The sequence below is a fragment of the Bos javanicus genome, chromosome 28 (genome assembly GCF_032452875.1).
Source record: "Bos javanicus breed banteng chromosome 28, ARS-OSU_banteng_1.0, whole genome shotgun sequence".
Lineage (NCBI taxonomy): Eukaryota > Metazoa > Chordata > Mammalia > Artiodactyla > Bovidae > Bos > Bos javanicus.
Window position 1 is genome coordinate 39,491,552 of NC_083895.1, and position 15,578 is coordinate 39,507,129.

At 39.0% G+C, this 15,578-nt stretch overlaps 1 protein-coding gene across 6 annotated transcripts in view; it reads left to right on the plus strand.

Annotated features, from left to right (window-relative positions):
• NRG3 (neuregulin 3) overlaps positions 1-15,578 on the plus strand; it is a 1,226,542-nt gene that overhangs the window by 1,071,537 nt on the left and 139,427 nt on the right. For 4 of the 6 annotated variants that reach the window (XM_061405513.1, XM_061405517.1, XM_061405516.1 and 1 more), the window contains exon 4: positions 7,447-7,473. In XM_061405513.1, coding sequence (XP_061261497.1) covers positions 7,447-7,473 — 27 coding nt within the window. The remainder of the gene's footprint in view (positions 1-7,446; positions 7,474-15,578) is intronic. The other 2 variants (XM_061405514.1, XM_061405519.1) reach the window with 1 other exon arrangement.

Consider the following 15,578-nt stretch of genomic DNA (forward strand, 5'->3'; position numbering starts at 1 on the left):
CACTCAGTCATGTTTGATTATTTGCAACCCTGGGTACTGCAGTACGGGAGGGTACCCTGTCCATTACCAACTACCGGAGCTTACTCAAACTGATGTCCATTGAGTCGGTGATGCCATCCAACTCTCTCAACCTTTGATGTCCCCTTCTCCTCCCGCCTTCAATATTTCCCAGCAGCAGGGTCTTTTCCATTGAGTCAGTTCTTTGCATCAGGTGGCCAAAGTGAGTTTCAGCTTCAGCATCAGTCCTTCCATAGAATATTCAGGACTGATTTCCTTTAGGATGGACTGGTTGGATTTCCTTGCAGTCCAAGGGACTCTCAAGAGTCTTTTCTAACACCACAGTTCAAAAGCATTAACTCATTGGAGCTCAGCTTTCTTAAAGTCTAACTCTCACATCCATACATGACTATTGGAAAAACCATAGCTTTGACTAGGTGGACCTTTATGGGCAAAGGTTTCTGCTTTTTAATAATGCTGTCTAAGTTGGCCATAATCTTTCTTCAAAGGAGTAAACATCTTTTAATTTCATGGCTACATTCACAATCTGCAGTGATTTTGGAGCCCCCAAAAATAAAGTCTCTCACTGTTTCCATTCTTTCCCCATCTATTTGCCATGGAGTCATGGGACCAAATATCAAGATTTTAGTTTTCTGAATGTTGAGTTTTAAGCCAATTTTTTCGCTCTCCTCTTTCACTTTCATCAAGAGGCTTGTTGGTTCTCCTTTTCTTTCTGCCATAAGGGTGGTGTCATCTGCATATCTGAGGTCATTGATATTTCTCCTGGTGAACTTGTTACCAGCTTGTGTTTCATCCAGCCCGGCATTTTGCATGATGTATTCAACATATAGTTAAATAAGCAGGGTGACAATATACAGCCTTGACATATTCCTTTCCCAGTTTGAAACCAGTCTGTTGTTCCATGTCCAGTTCTAACTGTTGGCTTCCTGACCTGCATACAGATTTCTCAAGAGGCAGGTCAGGTGGTCTGGTATTCCTATCTCTTTAAGAATTTTCCACAGTTTGTTGTGATCCACACAGTTATAGGCTTTGGCATAGTCAATAAAGCAGAAATAGATGTTTTTCTGGAACTCTCTTGCTTTTTCAATGATCCAGTGGATGTTGGCAATTTGATCTCTGGTTCCTCTGCCTTTCAAAATCCAGCTTGAACATTAGAGGTTCAAGGTTCACATACTGTTGAAGCACGGCTTTGGGAATTTTGAGCATTACTTTACTAGTGTGTGAGATGGGTACAATTATGCAGTAGTTTGAACATTCTTTGGCATTGCCTTTCTTGGGGATTGGAATGAAAACTGACCTTTTCCAGTCGTGTGGCCACTGCTGAGTTTTCAAATTTGCTGGCATATTGAGTGCAGCATTTTCACAGCATCATCTTTTAGGATTTGAAATAGCTCAACTGGAATTCCATTGATTTATTCCTAGTGATGCTTCTTAAGTCACACTTGACTTTGTATTCTAGGATGTCTGGCTCTAGGTGAGTGATCACCCCATCATGGTTATCTGGGTCATGAAGATCTTTTTGTATAGTTCTTCTATGTATTCTTGTCACCTCTTCATAATATCTTCTGCTTCTGTTAGGTCTATACCATTTCTGTCCTTTATCATGCCAATCTTTGCATGACATGTTCCCTTGTTACCTCTAATTTTCTTGAAGAGATCTCTAGTGTCTCCCATTCTATTGTTTTCCTCTATTTCTTTGCATTAATCACTGAGGTAGGCTTTCTTATCTCTCCTCTCTGTATTTTGGAACTCTGCATTCAAATGGATGTGTCTTTCCTTTTCTCCTTGCTATTCTTTGGAACTCTGTATTCATATGCTTATATCTTTCCTTTTCTCTTTTGTCTTTTGCTTCTCTTCTTTTCTCAGCTCTTTGTAAGGCCTCCTTAGACAACCATTTTGCCTTTTTGCATTTCTGTTTCTGGGGATGGTCTTGATCACTGCCTCCTGTGAAATGTCATGAACCTCCATCCATAGTTTTTCTAGCACTTTGTCTATCAGATCTAGTCCCTTGAGTCTATTTGTCACTTCCACTATATAATCATAGGGATTTGTTTTAGATCATGCCTGAATAGTCTAGTGGTTTTCCCTATTTTCTTCAACTTAAGTCTGAATTTGACAATAAGGTGTTCATGATCCGAGCCACTCTCAGCTCCCAGTCTTGTTTTTGCTGACTGTATAGAGCTTCTCCATCTTTGGCTGCAAAGAATATAATGAATCTGATTTTGGTGTTGACAATCTGGTCATGTCCATGTGTAGAGTCTTCTCTTGTGTTTTTGGAAGAGGGTGTTTGCTATGACCAATGCAGTCTCATGGAAAAACTCTGTTAGCCTTTGCCCTGCTTCATGTTGTACTTCAAGGCCAAATTTGCCTGTTATTCCAGTTATCTGTTGCCTACCTACTTTTGCATTCCAGTCCCTTATAATGAAAAGGATGTCTTTTTTGGATGTTAGTTTTAGAAGGTCTTATAGGTCTTTGTAGAACCATTCAACTTCTTCAGCAGTACTGGTCAGGGCATGGGCTGGGATTACTGTGATACTGAATGGCTTTCCTTGGAAATGAACAGAGATCATTCTGTCTTTTTGAGATTGCATCCAGGTACTGAATTTCAGACTCTTTTGTTGATGATGTTGGCTACTCCATTTCTTCTAAGGGATTCTTGCCCACTATAATAGATATAATGGTCATCTGAGTTAAATTCACCCATTCCAGTCCATTTTAGTTCACTGATCCCTAAAACGTCGATGTTCGCTCTTGTCATCTCCTGTTTAACCACTTCCAGTTTGCCTTGATTCATGGACCTAACATGCCAGCTGCCTATGCAATCTTGTTCTTTACAGCATCAGACTTTACTTCCATCACCAGTCACATCCACAACTGGGTATTCTTTTTGTTTTGGCTCCATCTCTTCATTCTTTCTGGAGTTATTTCTCCACTGATTTCCAGTAGCATATTGTGCACCTACTGACCTGGGGAGTTCATCTTTCAGTGTCCTATCTTTTTTCCTTTAATACTTAGGTGGTTGAAATTGTGTGCTGAACAGAGGAATATAAAACAGACATGGATGCATCTGCCATGCATTTTGGATAGGAAGCACTATCGAGTTTGTAACAGTCACAGGACTAAAGGGTCAGATAGACAGGATTTGTGCCTGAATCTTCCTCATGTTAAGATTTTAGTCTCACTGATGCAGTTTCCTCATCTAACAAATAAAGGGGGAAAAGATAGGGCAGAATGTATTTTTTTGTGAAGGGTAAAGAGTTCCTGGTTAAGGTCTTTCATCCAGATGTTCTTTCAGTCCAGTCCAGTCATTCAGTCATGTCCGAATCTTTCAGTTCAGTTTAGTTCAGTTCAGTTGCTCATCATGTCCAACTCTTTGCACCCCATGAATTGCAGCATGCCAGGCCTCCCTGTCCATCACCAACTCCCGGAGTTCACCCAAACTCATGTGCATCGAGTCGGTGATGCCATCCAGCCATCTCATCCTTGGTCGTCCCCTTCTTTTCCTATCCCCAATCCCTCCCAGCATCAGAGTCTTTTCCAATGAGTCAACTGTTCACATGAGGTGGCCAAAGTATTGGAGTTTCAGCTTTAGCATCAGTCCTTCCAATGAACACCCAGGACTGATCTCCTTTAGAATGGACTGGTTGGATCTCCTTGCAGTCCAAGGGACTCTCAAGAGTCTTCTCCAACACCACAGTACAAAAGCATCAATTCTTTGGTGCTCAGCTTTCTTCACAGTCCAACTTTCACATCTATACATGACCACAGGAAAAACCATAACCTTGAATTAGATGGACCTTTGTTGACAAAGTAGTATCTCTGCTTTTAATACACTGTCTAGGTTGGTCATAACTTTCCTTCCAAGGAGCAAGCATCTTAGAATTTCATGGCTGCAGTAACCATCGGCAGTGATTTTGGAGCGCCAAAAAATAAAAGTCTCTCACTGTTTCCATTGTTGCCCCATCTATTTGCCATGAACTGATGGGACCAGATGCCATGATCTTAGTTTTCTGAATGTTGACCTTTAAGCCAACTTTTTCACTCTCCTCTTTCACTTTCAAGAGGCTCTTTAGTTCTTGCTTTCTGCCATAAGGATGGTGTCATCTGCGTATCTGAGGCTATTGATATTTCTCCCGGCAATCTTGATTCTAGCTTGTGCTTCTTCCAGCCAAGTGTTTCTCATGATGTACTCTGCATATAAGTTAAATAAGCAGGGTGACAATATACAGCCTTAATATACTCCTTTTCCTCTTTGGTACGAGTCTCCTGTTCCATGTCCACTTCTAACTGTTGCTTTCTTACCTGCATACAGGTTTCTCAAGAGGCAGGTAAGGTGGTCTGGTAGTCCCATCTCTTTCAGAATTTTCCACAGTTTATTGTGATCCACACAGTCAAAGGCTTAGGCATAGTCAATAGAGCAGAAATAGATGTTTTCCTGGAACTCTCTTGCTTTTTCAATGACCCAGCAGATGTTGGCAATTTGATCTCTGGTTCCTCTGCCTTTTCTAACACCAGCTTGAACAAATGGAAGTTCGTGGTTCACATATTGCTGAAGCCTGGCTTGGAGAATTTTAAGAATTACTTCACAAGCATGTGAGATGAGTGCAATTGTGCAGTAGTTTGAACATTCTTTGGCATTGCCTTTCTTGAGGATTGGAATGAAAACTGACCTTTTCCAGTCCTGTGGCCACTGCTGAGTTTTCAAATTTGCTGGCATATTAAGTGCAGCACTTTCACAGTATCATCTTTCAGGATTTGAAATAGTTCAACTGGAATTTCGTCACCTCCACTAGTTTTGTTCATAGTGATGCTTCCTAAGGCCCACTTGACTTAGTATTCTAGGATGTCTGGCTCTAGGTGAGTGATCACGCCATCATGATTATCTGGGTTGTGAAGATCTTTTTTGTACAGTTATTCTGTGTATTCCTGCCACCTCTTAATATCTTCTGCTTCTGTTAGGTCGATACCATTTCTGTCCTTTACTGTGCCCATCTTTACATGAAATGTTCCCTTGGTATCTCTAATTTTCTTGAAGAGATCTCTAGTCTTTCCCATTCTATTGTTTTCCTCTATTTCTTTGCAATGATTGCTGAGGAAGGCTTTCTTATCTCTCCTTGCTATTCTTTGGAACTCTGCATTCAGATGCTTACATCTTTCCTTTCCTCCTTTGCTTTTTGCTTCTCTTCTTCTCACAGTTATTTGTAAGGCCTCTTCAGACAGCCATTTTGCATTTTTGCATTTCTTTTTCTTGGGAATGGTCTTGTACCCTGTCTCCTGTACAGTGTCATGAACCTCCGTCCATAGTTCATCAGGCATTCTCTCTATCAAATCTAATCCCTTAAATATATTTCTCATTTCTACTGTATAATCATAAGGGATTTGACTTAGGTCATACCTGAATGGTCTAGTGGTTTTCTCCACTTTCTTCAATTTAAGTCTGAATTTGGCAATAAGGAGGTCATGATCTGAGCCACAGTCAGCTCCCGGTCTTGTTTTAGCTGACTGTATAGAGCTTCTCCATCTTTGGCTGCAAAGAATATAATCAACCTGATTTCAGTGTAGGCCCTCTGGTGATGTCCATGTGTAGAGTCTTCTCTTGTGTTGTTGGAAGAGGGTGTTTGCTATGACCAATGCATTCTCTTGGCAAAACTCTATTAGCTTTTTTGCCCTGCTTCATTCCGTACTCCAAGGCCAAATTTGCCTGTTACTCCAGGTGTTTCTTGACTTCCTACTTTTGCATTCCAGTCCCCTATAATGCAAAGGATGTCTTTTTTGGATGTTAGTTTTAGAAGGTCTTGTAGATCTTCATAGAACCATTCAACTTCAACTTCTTCAGCGTTAGTGGTTGGGGCATAGACTTGGATTACCATGATATTAAATAGTTTGCCTTGGAAATGAACAGAGATTCTGTCGTTTTTGAGATTGCATCTAAGTACTGCATTTTGGACTCTTTTGTTGACTATGATGGCTACTCCATTTCTTCTAAAGGATTTCTGCCCACAGTAGTAGATATATGGTAATCTGAGTTAAATTCACCCATTTCATTCCATTTTAGTTCGCTGATTCCTAGAATATCGATGTTCACTCTTGGCGTCTCCTATTTGATTACTTCCAGTTTGCCCTGATTCATGGACCTAACATTCCAGGTTCCTATGCAATATTGCTCTTTACATCATTGGACCTTGCTTCCATCACCAGTCACATCCACAGCTGGGTGTTGTTTTTGCTTTGGCTCCATCCTTTCATTCTTTCTGGATGTTCTTTACCTACCTATTATTAACATAGAAGTTCAAATTAGTTTATTGTTCAGTTCAGTTTAGTCACTCAGTCGTGTCCAACTCTTTGAGACCCCATGAATCGCATCATGCCAGGCCTCCCTGTCCATCACCAACTCCCAGAGTTCACTCAAACTCACATCCATCGAGTTGGTGATGCCATCCAGCCATCTCATCCTCTGTCATCCCCTTTTCCTCCTGCCCCTAATCCCTCCCAGCATCAGAGTCTTTTCCAATGAGTCAACTCTTTGCATGAGGTGACCAAAGTACTGGAGTTTCAGCTTTAGCATCATTCCTTCCAAAGAACACCCAGGGTTGATCTCCTTTAGAATGGACTGGTTGGATATCCTTGCAGCGTTAAATGAGTGTTATTCTACATAAAATATCATGAATTCCTGAAGTAACTTTAGCTCCTGATATGCTTTGTATGTGGAGAAGGAAATGGCAACCCACTCCAGTGTTGTTGCCTGGAGAATCCCAGGGATGGAGGAGCCTGGTGGGCTGCCATCTATGGGGTCGCACAGAGTCGGACTCAACTGAAGCAACTTAGCAGTAACATGGTTTGTATGAATAGTTTTTTGTTTTTTGTTTTCCTTAACTTTCTTCTTTCCTTCCCTGCTCTCTTCCTTTTCTCCATCATCCCTTCCCCTCTTCCTTTCTTTCCTTTTTTATGGGCTAAATTTATTCTTAGCATGTTGTTTTTGTTTAGTTCCTAAGTTATGTCTGACTCTTTTGCAATCCCATGAACTGTAGCCCACAAGGCTCCTCTGTCCATGGGATTTCCCAGGCAAGAATACTGAGGTAGGTTCCGTTTCCTCCTCCAGGGTATTTTCCTGACCCAGGGATAGAACCCATATCTCATACATTAACAGGAGAATTCTTTACCACTGAACCACTGGGGAATAATACTTAGCATACACGCTAATATTATTCCATCTCAATTCCAGACTGTTGGGAAATACCAGTCAGTGTTCATAGTACCCCAAATTGTGGACAAAGTGTAAATTATCTTTTGCAAGCAAACATTGTTATAACTGAGACACCGTCTTTGCCTTGAAAGTTTAGTCTGATAAGCATTGATTTCTGTGTGGAGTTTTCTCTAACCTTTTTCTCATTTTCTGTTTTCCTTCCTTATGTGCTGACTTTGGTGTAGCAGACCACTTGGGGATTGAATTCATGGGTAAGACTAAACAGTTTTCTCCTTATATATCCAGAAAAGCTAAGTTTGATCATGTGTATAGTGTTCTTCTTCCTCATCTGATTATGATTGAAATGCCTCACTATCAGATGCTATTAGTAGTAAAAACAAAATGTTTTTGTCAATTTTTCACTAAGCAGTAACTCAAAATGAATGACTTAACTACTTATTGAGAAGGCAATTTAATGTTAAGTGCTGCTTTGAAACCTGACAGAAGTTGGATTTGGCTTCTGGCTTTGTTTGCTTTCTTAATTCTTAATTTTCTTATCTGTAAATAGGGATAAACTAGTTCCTATTTTATTTCATGCATATATTGCTTAACACAATGTCTGTAAAATGGCAAATGCTCAATAAATGGTAGACAATAATGGTGATGGTTTAATAATATCAGTTTTTGTTACTTTCTTCTCTTTTTTTTTTTTCTTTTCTTTTGCATAGTGAATAATTTGGAAGCATTTTCGGTCAATCTTAATTCTGGAGTATGGGTTCTATTAATGTTTTCATTTACAAAGTTAAAATAATTATTTTGAAAGTATTTGTAGTCTGTGTTTGTTTTTTTCTTAAAGATTAGAATACCTCCCACAGTAATTATTTTCTGTACTCATAGATAATTACATTAAGAATTGTACATAATTTTCTGAATCTATATTATAATAAAATGATTTAAAAACACATTCCATACGGCTGATTGATAGGCATCATGGTACTAGAATGGAAAGATACCTAGGAGTTAAAGTTAGTGATGTTGAAGATCCAAATATGAATCAGAATTTATAGTTTCTCCTTGATTGGCTTTTGTTGAACTTTAGGTTTTTCTCTTATATAATATAGATATGAATGCTTGCTTCATACATTTATGTTTATTGTGATAATACCTGTAAATTTGCTTGCATTCGTGTATCCATTCATCCATTAATTCAGCAAATATGTATCAATTGCTCACTCTAAGCAAAGAAAAAACTGCAAAATGCTACAGATAATATAATGAGTAAAAATGGGCGATAAAAGCTGATTTGCTGGAACTTATAGTCTAGGAAATTTTCAGATGATAATTAGGGAATAAAACTGATAAATATAAAATTGAAGATTTCTAAAACCTATTTGAGGCAGAATAATATTAGTTCATAATAGTGTGATAATATCCAATCTGAATGGCCCTCATCAAAAAGTCTTCAAACAATAAAGTCTGGAAAGGGTGTGGAGAAAAGGGAATGCTCTTGCACTGTTGGTGGGAATGTAAATTGATGCAGCCACTATGGAAGACAGTATGGAGATTCCTTAAAAAACTAGGAATAAAACCACCATATGACCCAGCAGTCCCACTCCTAAGCATATACCCTGAGGAAACCAAAATTGAAAAAGACACATGTATCCCATTGTTCATTGCAGCACTATTTACAATAGCTAGAACATGGAAGCAACCTAGATGGCCATTGATGGATGAATGGATAAAGAAGATGTGGTATATATACAAAATGGAATATTACTTAACCTTAAGAAGGAATGCATTTGAGTCAGTTCTAATGAGGTGGATGCACCTAGAACCTATTCTACAGAGTGAAGTGAGTCAGAAAAGAGAAAGATAAATACCATATTCTAACACATATATACGGAATCTAGAAAAATAGTACTGAAGAATTTATTTTCAGCACAGCAGTGCAGAAACACACATAAAGAATAGATTTATGGACATGGAGAGAGGGGAGGAGAGGGTGAGATGTTTGGAAAGAGTAACATGGAAAGTTTATTACCATATGTAAAATAAATAACTAATGGGAATTTGCTGTGTGGCTCAGGAAACTCAAACAGGGGCTCTGTATCAACCTAGAGGGGTGGGATGGGGAGGGAGATGGGAGGGAGGTTCAAAAGGAAAGGGATATATGTATACCTATGGCTGATTCATGCTGAGGTTTGACAGAAAACAGCAAAATTCTGTAAAGCAATTTTCCTTCAATAAAAAATAAATTAATTAAAGAAAGAATAGTGTGATAATAGAAGATGTGAAAAATTGATAGATATTGGAAACATAGCAACAAGTATTTGAAAGGAATTGATGTTGAAAGGTAGATAAGGGTGATTATTAGGGATGAATACAAGATTTATAGTTTGCATGTTTAGATAAAATGTGGGTCCATTTTCTGAAAAATAAGATTAAAAGAACAGATTTATGGTAGATTTTTACTAGATTAGGTTTGGAAATTTTGAATTCTGGGTACCTTTGTTGTATCTGGTAGAAGATATTGATAGTTATATTTTTTATAAGTTTTGAGAGTTAATTAGAAATCAGTGATTACATATTTATATTAAAACTGATATTCCTGTTGTACGATATTACTTGTTAGTGCTTTATTATCTAAGTATTAGATCACAGAAAAAACAGACAGCTTAGTTTCTACAGATTTTGGGTTTTGCTAGATAGATGTGATGAAAGCTTATAAGGGCAATGCAATTCAAGATAATATTGAAATGAAGCATCGCAGACTATAAGATGGGTATGTAATGAAATGAATAAGGAATGTATAATTTGAATGGAATTGATGAATAGTTACCATGTGTGCCCTCAAATTGTTGGCATGAAGAGGTTGTAGTCATGTGGACTAGGAATTACAGGAAATTGTGGATATGGTGATGTGGTAGAGTATAAGTTTTGGGGAAAGATATGTGGTTTGTACTTTCCTCTTTTACTGATGATGATGGGCTATAGCAGCATGGGAAACAGTATCAACAATCATTTGAGGATGGCAAGTACTTAATCTAATCAGTAGAGAAATGTCTCCATTATGTGGTGATGATTGCTGGCTCAGAGAAGAGAGGCTCCAGAAGCTGTGTAGTAGAACGACTGTAGATATAAGAAACAAGGCCTGCTGGTGTGTGGGTCTGGCATAGCATTAAACTCCACAATCAGTGTGGCCATGGTTATAGTAAGATAAACTTGCTACACCAATGATAATTATTGTTATTGAAAGAAACAGATGAGTCGTTATCCTATTGAACTTTTCCTGAGGATTTTTGGTGGCACTGATACCTTACAGTATAATGATTTACTGTGGAATCAAGATATGTATTATGAGGTCTCTTTTAAAACATTAAAAATCATTTAGTTACCAGTAAGCAAAAATAAGAAGCTATTGTCTCATTCATCTATATGAATCTCAAGTCTAACTGGTGTTATAATGACTCTAAAAAAAGTTGAAGTCAAAGTACAACTTTAAAGATAGAGTGCTCAGGGCTGGTGCACTGGGATGACCCTGAGGGATGGGATGGGAAGGGATGTGGGAGGGGGTTCAGGATGGGGAGCACATGTATACCCATGGCTGATTCATGTCAATGTATGGCAAAAATCACCACAATATTGTAATTAGCCTCTAATTAAAATTAAAAAAAAAAAAAGACTTACAGGGAATGCATTCTAAATGTGCAAATATCTGACTCCAGCAGTCGAGTTTGTCTTGGAGGGAAGTGGTTGGCTAAAGGCAGAGTTAAAGCGAGTACTTAGTATGCATCAGATCAGATCAGTCGCTCAGTCGTGTCCGACTCTTTGTGACCCCATGAATCGCAGCACGCCAGGTCTCCCTGTCCATCACCAACTCCCGGAGTCCACTCAGACTCACATCCATCGAGTCAGTGATGCCATCCAGCCATCTCATCCTCTGTCGTCCCCTCTTCCTCCTGCCCCCAATCCCTCCCAGCATCAGACTCTTTTCCAAAGAGTCAACTCTTCGCATGAGGTGGCCAAAGTACTGGAGTTTCAGCTTTAGCATCATTCCTTCCAAAGAAATCCCAGGGCTGATCTCCTTCAGAATGGACTGGTTGGATCTCCTTGCAGTCCAAGGGACTCTCAAGAGTCTTCTCCAACACCACAGTTCAAAAGCATCAATTCTTCGGTGCTCAGCCTTCTTCACAGTCCAACTCTCACATCCATACATGACCACAGGAAAAACCATAGCCTTGACTAGACGAATCTTTGTTGGCAAAGTAATGTCTCTGCATTTGAATATGCTATCGAGGTTGGTCATAACTTTCCTTCCAAGGAGTAAGTGTCTTTTAATTTCATGGCTGCAGTCACCATCTGCAGTGATTTTGGAGCCCAGATAATGGCAAATAATGGAGTATTCTTAATGATGAATAGGTTTACAGACTTAATGAATAAACTGTTTTCACTGACCTCACCAATTCTAGACACTATTCACCCCTCCTCCCCCACAGATTCCTCTAACTGAATGTGTAATATTCTGTGCATTGCTTTGGGAATAAGTATTTTTGAGATTTAACTCATAATTTTAAAATCCACATGGGTAAAATTGTCCCATGGAAGATGATATCATCCTAATACTACAGCATCTCTAGGTATAAATTAAACTGGTTAGCCAATATATAGGCATACTCTCTAGAAATTTAATTATGTGTGTTTATCAGTGTGCCTTACAAATAATCAGTGCCAGTTCTGTATTAATGAATTCCAGAATACCTTTGTTCTCAACTTGGATCATCCTTGCTTTGGGTAATGCAAATTTCATCTTTTCTTGGGTTGGAGCATAGATCATAAGGTGATAATCCTTAAAAAATAAAAAATAGGATTTGGCTGCACCAGATCTTAGTTGCAGCACTTGGGCTCTTTGATCTTCACTGTGGCATGTAGGATCTTTACAATCTTTAGTTGTGGCATCTGAATTCTCATGTGGCATAATCTTACACATACATCTTTCCCCCAATTCCTTGTATTCCTAGTGGCCATGGCATATGTGCACTCAGTGATCAGACTCAAAACCCGAACACATCGAGTTCAACAATTTCTTATTTATAGCAGAGAACTGCAAATCATATGCTTAAGAATTCTATTATTAGTTAATTATTATGCATTTATCACACTTACTATATGCTAAAGGTATAAGATGTGGAAAATGCAGGTATATAATCCACATCCCTTAATGACCAAAGACTGGGAAACTAAAAATAGAGAAAGCTACACATAATGGAAGTGATATAACAAGGGCTATTAAGATGCATAGGCAGAAAAATAAATGCATAGGCAAAATACAATGAAAGAAAAAATAAAATGAAAATGAAAGCCACTAAATGGGCTTAGGAAATTGAGAAACATCTTCCTGGGGATAAAGGGGAGGAGCAAGGGGGAGGAATTCAAGCTGGGTACCAGCCGAAGTGGATAAACTGTATCAAGCGTTTCTCTAGTCCAAGTCTATACTAGCTTCGCTTTCCTTCTACTTAGTCAGAAGCTTTCTATTTCGCTAGTGTCACTGCTTTAGAACTGAAAAGAGGACATTAACTTCAGTAAAAACACTTCACCAAAAAGCGTCTTGGATTGATTTTTCAATATTGAAGAATAATTATCCTGTTGAATATGCCATGCCAAACCTAATGTGCATAAAACTGTTAGCACTCAAAAGTATTTTTCGGTAAATATATTCGTGATTTTTCTAATGATGCAACTGGGATTGGAACAATGCAAATTTCAACAAACAGATACAGCTTTAGAATGTCAGTCAGTTCAGTCGCTCAGTTGTGGCCGACTCTTTGTGACCCCATGAACTGCAGCAAACCAGGCCTCTCTGTCCATCACCAACTCCCGGAGTCCACCCAAACATGCCATTGTGTCAGTGGTGACATCCAACCATCTCATCCTCCATCATGCCCTTCTCATCCTGCCCTCAATCTTTCCCGGTATCAGGGTCTTTTCCAATGAGTCAGCTCTTTGCTTCAGGTGGACAAATTATTGGAGTTTCAGCTTCAGCATCAGTCCTTCCAATGAATGCCCAGGACTGATCTCCTTTAGGATGGACTGGTTGGATCTCCTTGCAGTCCAAGGGACTCTCAAGAGTCTTCTCCAACACCACAGTTCAAAAGCATCTATTCTTCGGTGCTCAGCTTTCTTTATAGTCCAACTCTCACATTCATACATGACCACTGGAAACACCATAGCCTTGATTAGACGGACCTTTTTTGGCAAAATAATGTCTCTGCTTTTTAATATCTAGGTTGATCATAACTTTCCTTCCAAGGAGTAAGTGTCTTTTAATTTCATGGCTGCAATCACCAACTGCAGCGATTTTCGAGCCCAGAAAAATAAAGTCTGTCACTGTTTCAACTGTTTCCCCATCTATTTGCCAGGAACTGATGGGAACAGTTGCCATGATCTTAGTTTTCTGAATGTTGAGCTTTAAGCCAACTTTTTCACTCTCCTCTTTCACTTTCATCAAGAGGCCTTTAGTTCTTTTTCACTTTCTGCCATAGGGGTGGTGTCATCTGCATATCTGAGGTTATTGATATTTCTCCCAGCAATCTTGATTCCAGCTTGTGCTTCTTCCAGCCCAGCGTTTCTCATGATGTACTCTGCATATAAGTTAAATAAGTAGTGTGATAATATACAGCCTTGACGTACTCCTTTTCCTATTTAGAACCAGTCTGTTGTTCCATGTCCAGCTCTAACTGTTGCTTCCTGACCTGCATACAGATGTCTCAAGAGGCAGGTCAGGTGGTCTGGTATTCCCATCTCTTTCAATGTAGTATCATTTTAAAAAACAAAGTTTACTGACATAGTTAGGAAAGGAGTTTGAAGGTGTGTAAAAATGCAAAGTTGTTTGTAAAAAAATTAAAATACTTATAGTAAACTAATAATCAAAAATGTTTCTTGAATTCATGATGTAACCTACTCATTGATGCGTGCATGAGGGAGAAATTTATAATTTTAATGTCAGATATTCAAACTTTTCCTCATAGCATGGATAGATTAGGAGATGTTATAGACAAAGTTTTTTTGTAAGCATAAGTGCTTGTTGAGTTGTGTGAGAAATGCACCCAGTCATCCAGAGGAGACAGCTAGCCAAAGGGCATGTCAGCCTGGTCAAGTCTGGAAGGTGCATCGATCATGGAGAGGGATTTCTTAACTGAGAAATTATCTTGCTACTCTGTCAGGTGCTCTGTCATGGAGCATATCTCAGTATAGCCTTTGAGCTATTTGTTACACAGCCATGCCTCTGACAATACCCTGATGAATCTGATGCTCTAGGCAGAAAAAATGCTCATATAAAGGCAAATGCAGTGCCATTTGCAAACGTATTACCAAACCACAGGAAGAGCTAAATATTGTGTTGGGAGATCTTTTATGCAATTTTTTTTTCATACTCATATGGAAAAATAAAATGAAGTGTGTCAGTTAAATGTCTTGTTTGTGCTTTGATATTGTGTTTAGGATAGCATAATATATGTATGCAGCCTAAGTAAATGCTGGTATATTTTTGAAATCAAAAGATTTATAAAATTTGGGACAAGTAAGGTTTTTAATCATATTTAATTGTGCATTCAAGGGAACTAAGTATATTCAAGTTGTTGTGCAATTCTCACCATCATTCATTTCCCAAATTTTTCACCTTCCTAAACTGAAACTCTGTCATCATTAAACACTAGATCCCTGTCTCCCCATTCACCCTCAAGCCTCAACCCCGGGTATCTACTAATGTATTTTCTGACTCTATGAATTTGACTATTCTAGGTATCTCATATAAATGGAATTAAACAGTATTCCTCTGCTTCTCTTGTATACTGGAATGAATTTTTACCTTAATATATGTCCTACAAACAGATAGTACTTTCTTTTTTTTAACCCCTATGCTATACAGTAAGCAGAGAAGGCAATGGCACCCCACTCCAGTACTCTTGCCTGTAAAATCCCATGGACGGAGGAGCCTGGAAGGCTGCAGTCCATGGGGTCACTAAGGGTCGGACACGACTGAGCGACTTCACTTTCACTTTTCACTTTCCTGCATTGGAGAAGGAAATGGCAACCCACTCCAGTACCCTTGCCTGGAGAATCCCAGGGATGGGGGAGCCTGGTGGGCTGCTGTCTATGGGGTCGCACAGAGTCGGACACGCCTGAAGTGGCTTAGCAGTAGCAGCAGCATACAGTAAGTTCTCAGTAGTTATCAATTTTACACATAGTATCAATAGTGCATATGGTCCATTTCCCAGTTTGTCCCACCCCTCTTTTCCCACTCCTTGGTGTCCATACCTTTGTTCTCTACATCTGTGTCTGTATTTCTGCTTTGCAAACAGATTTGTCTCTACTATTTTTC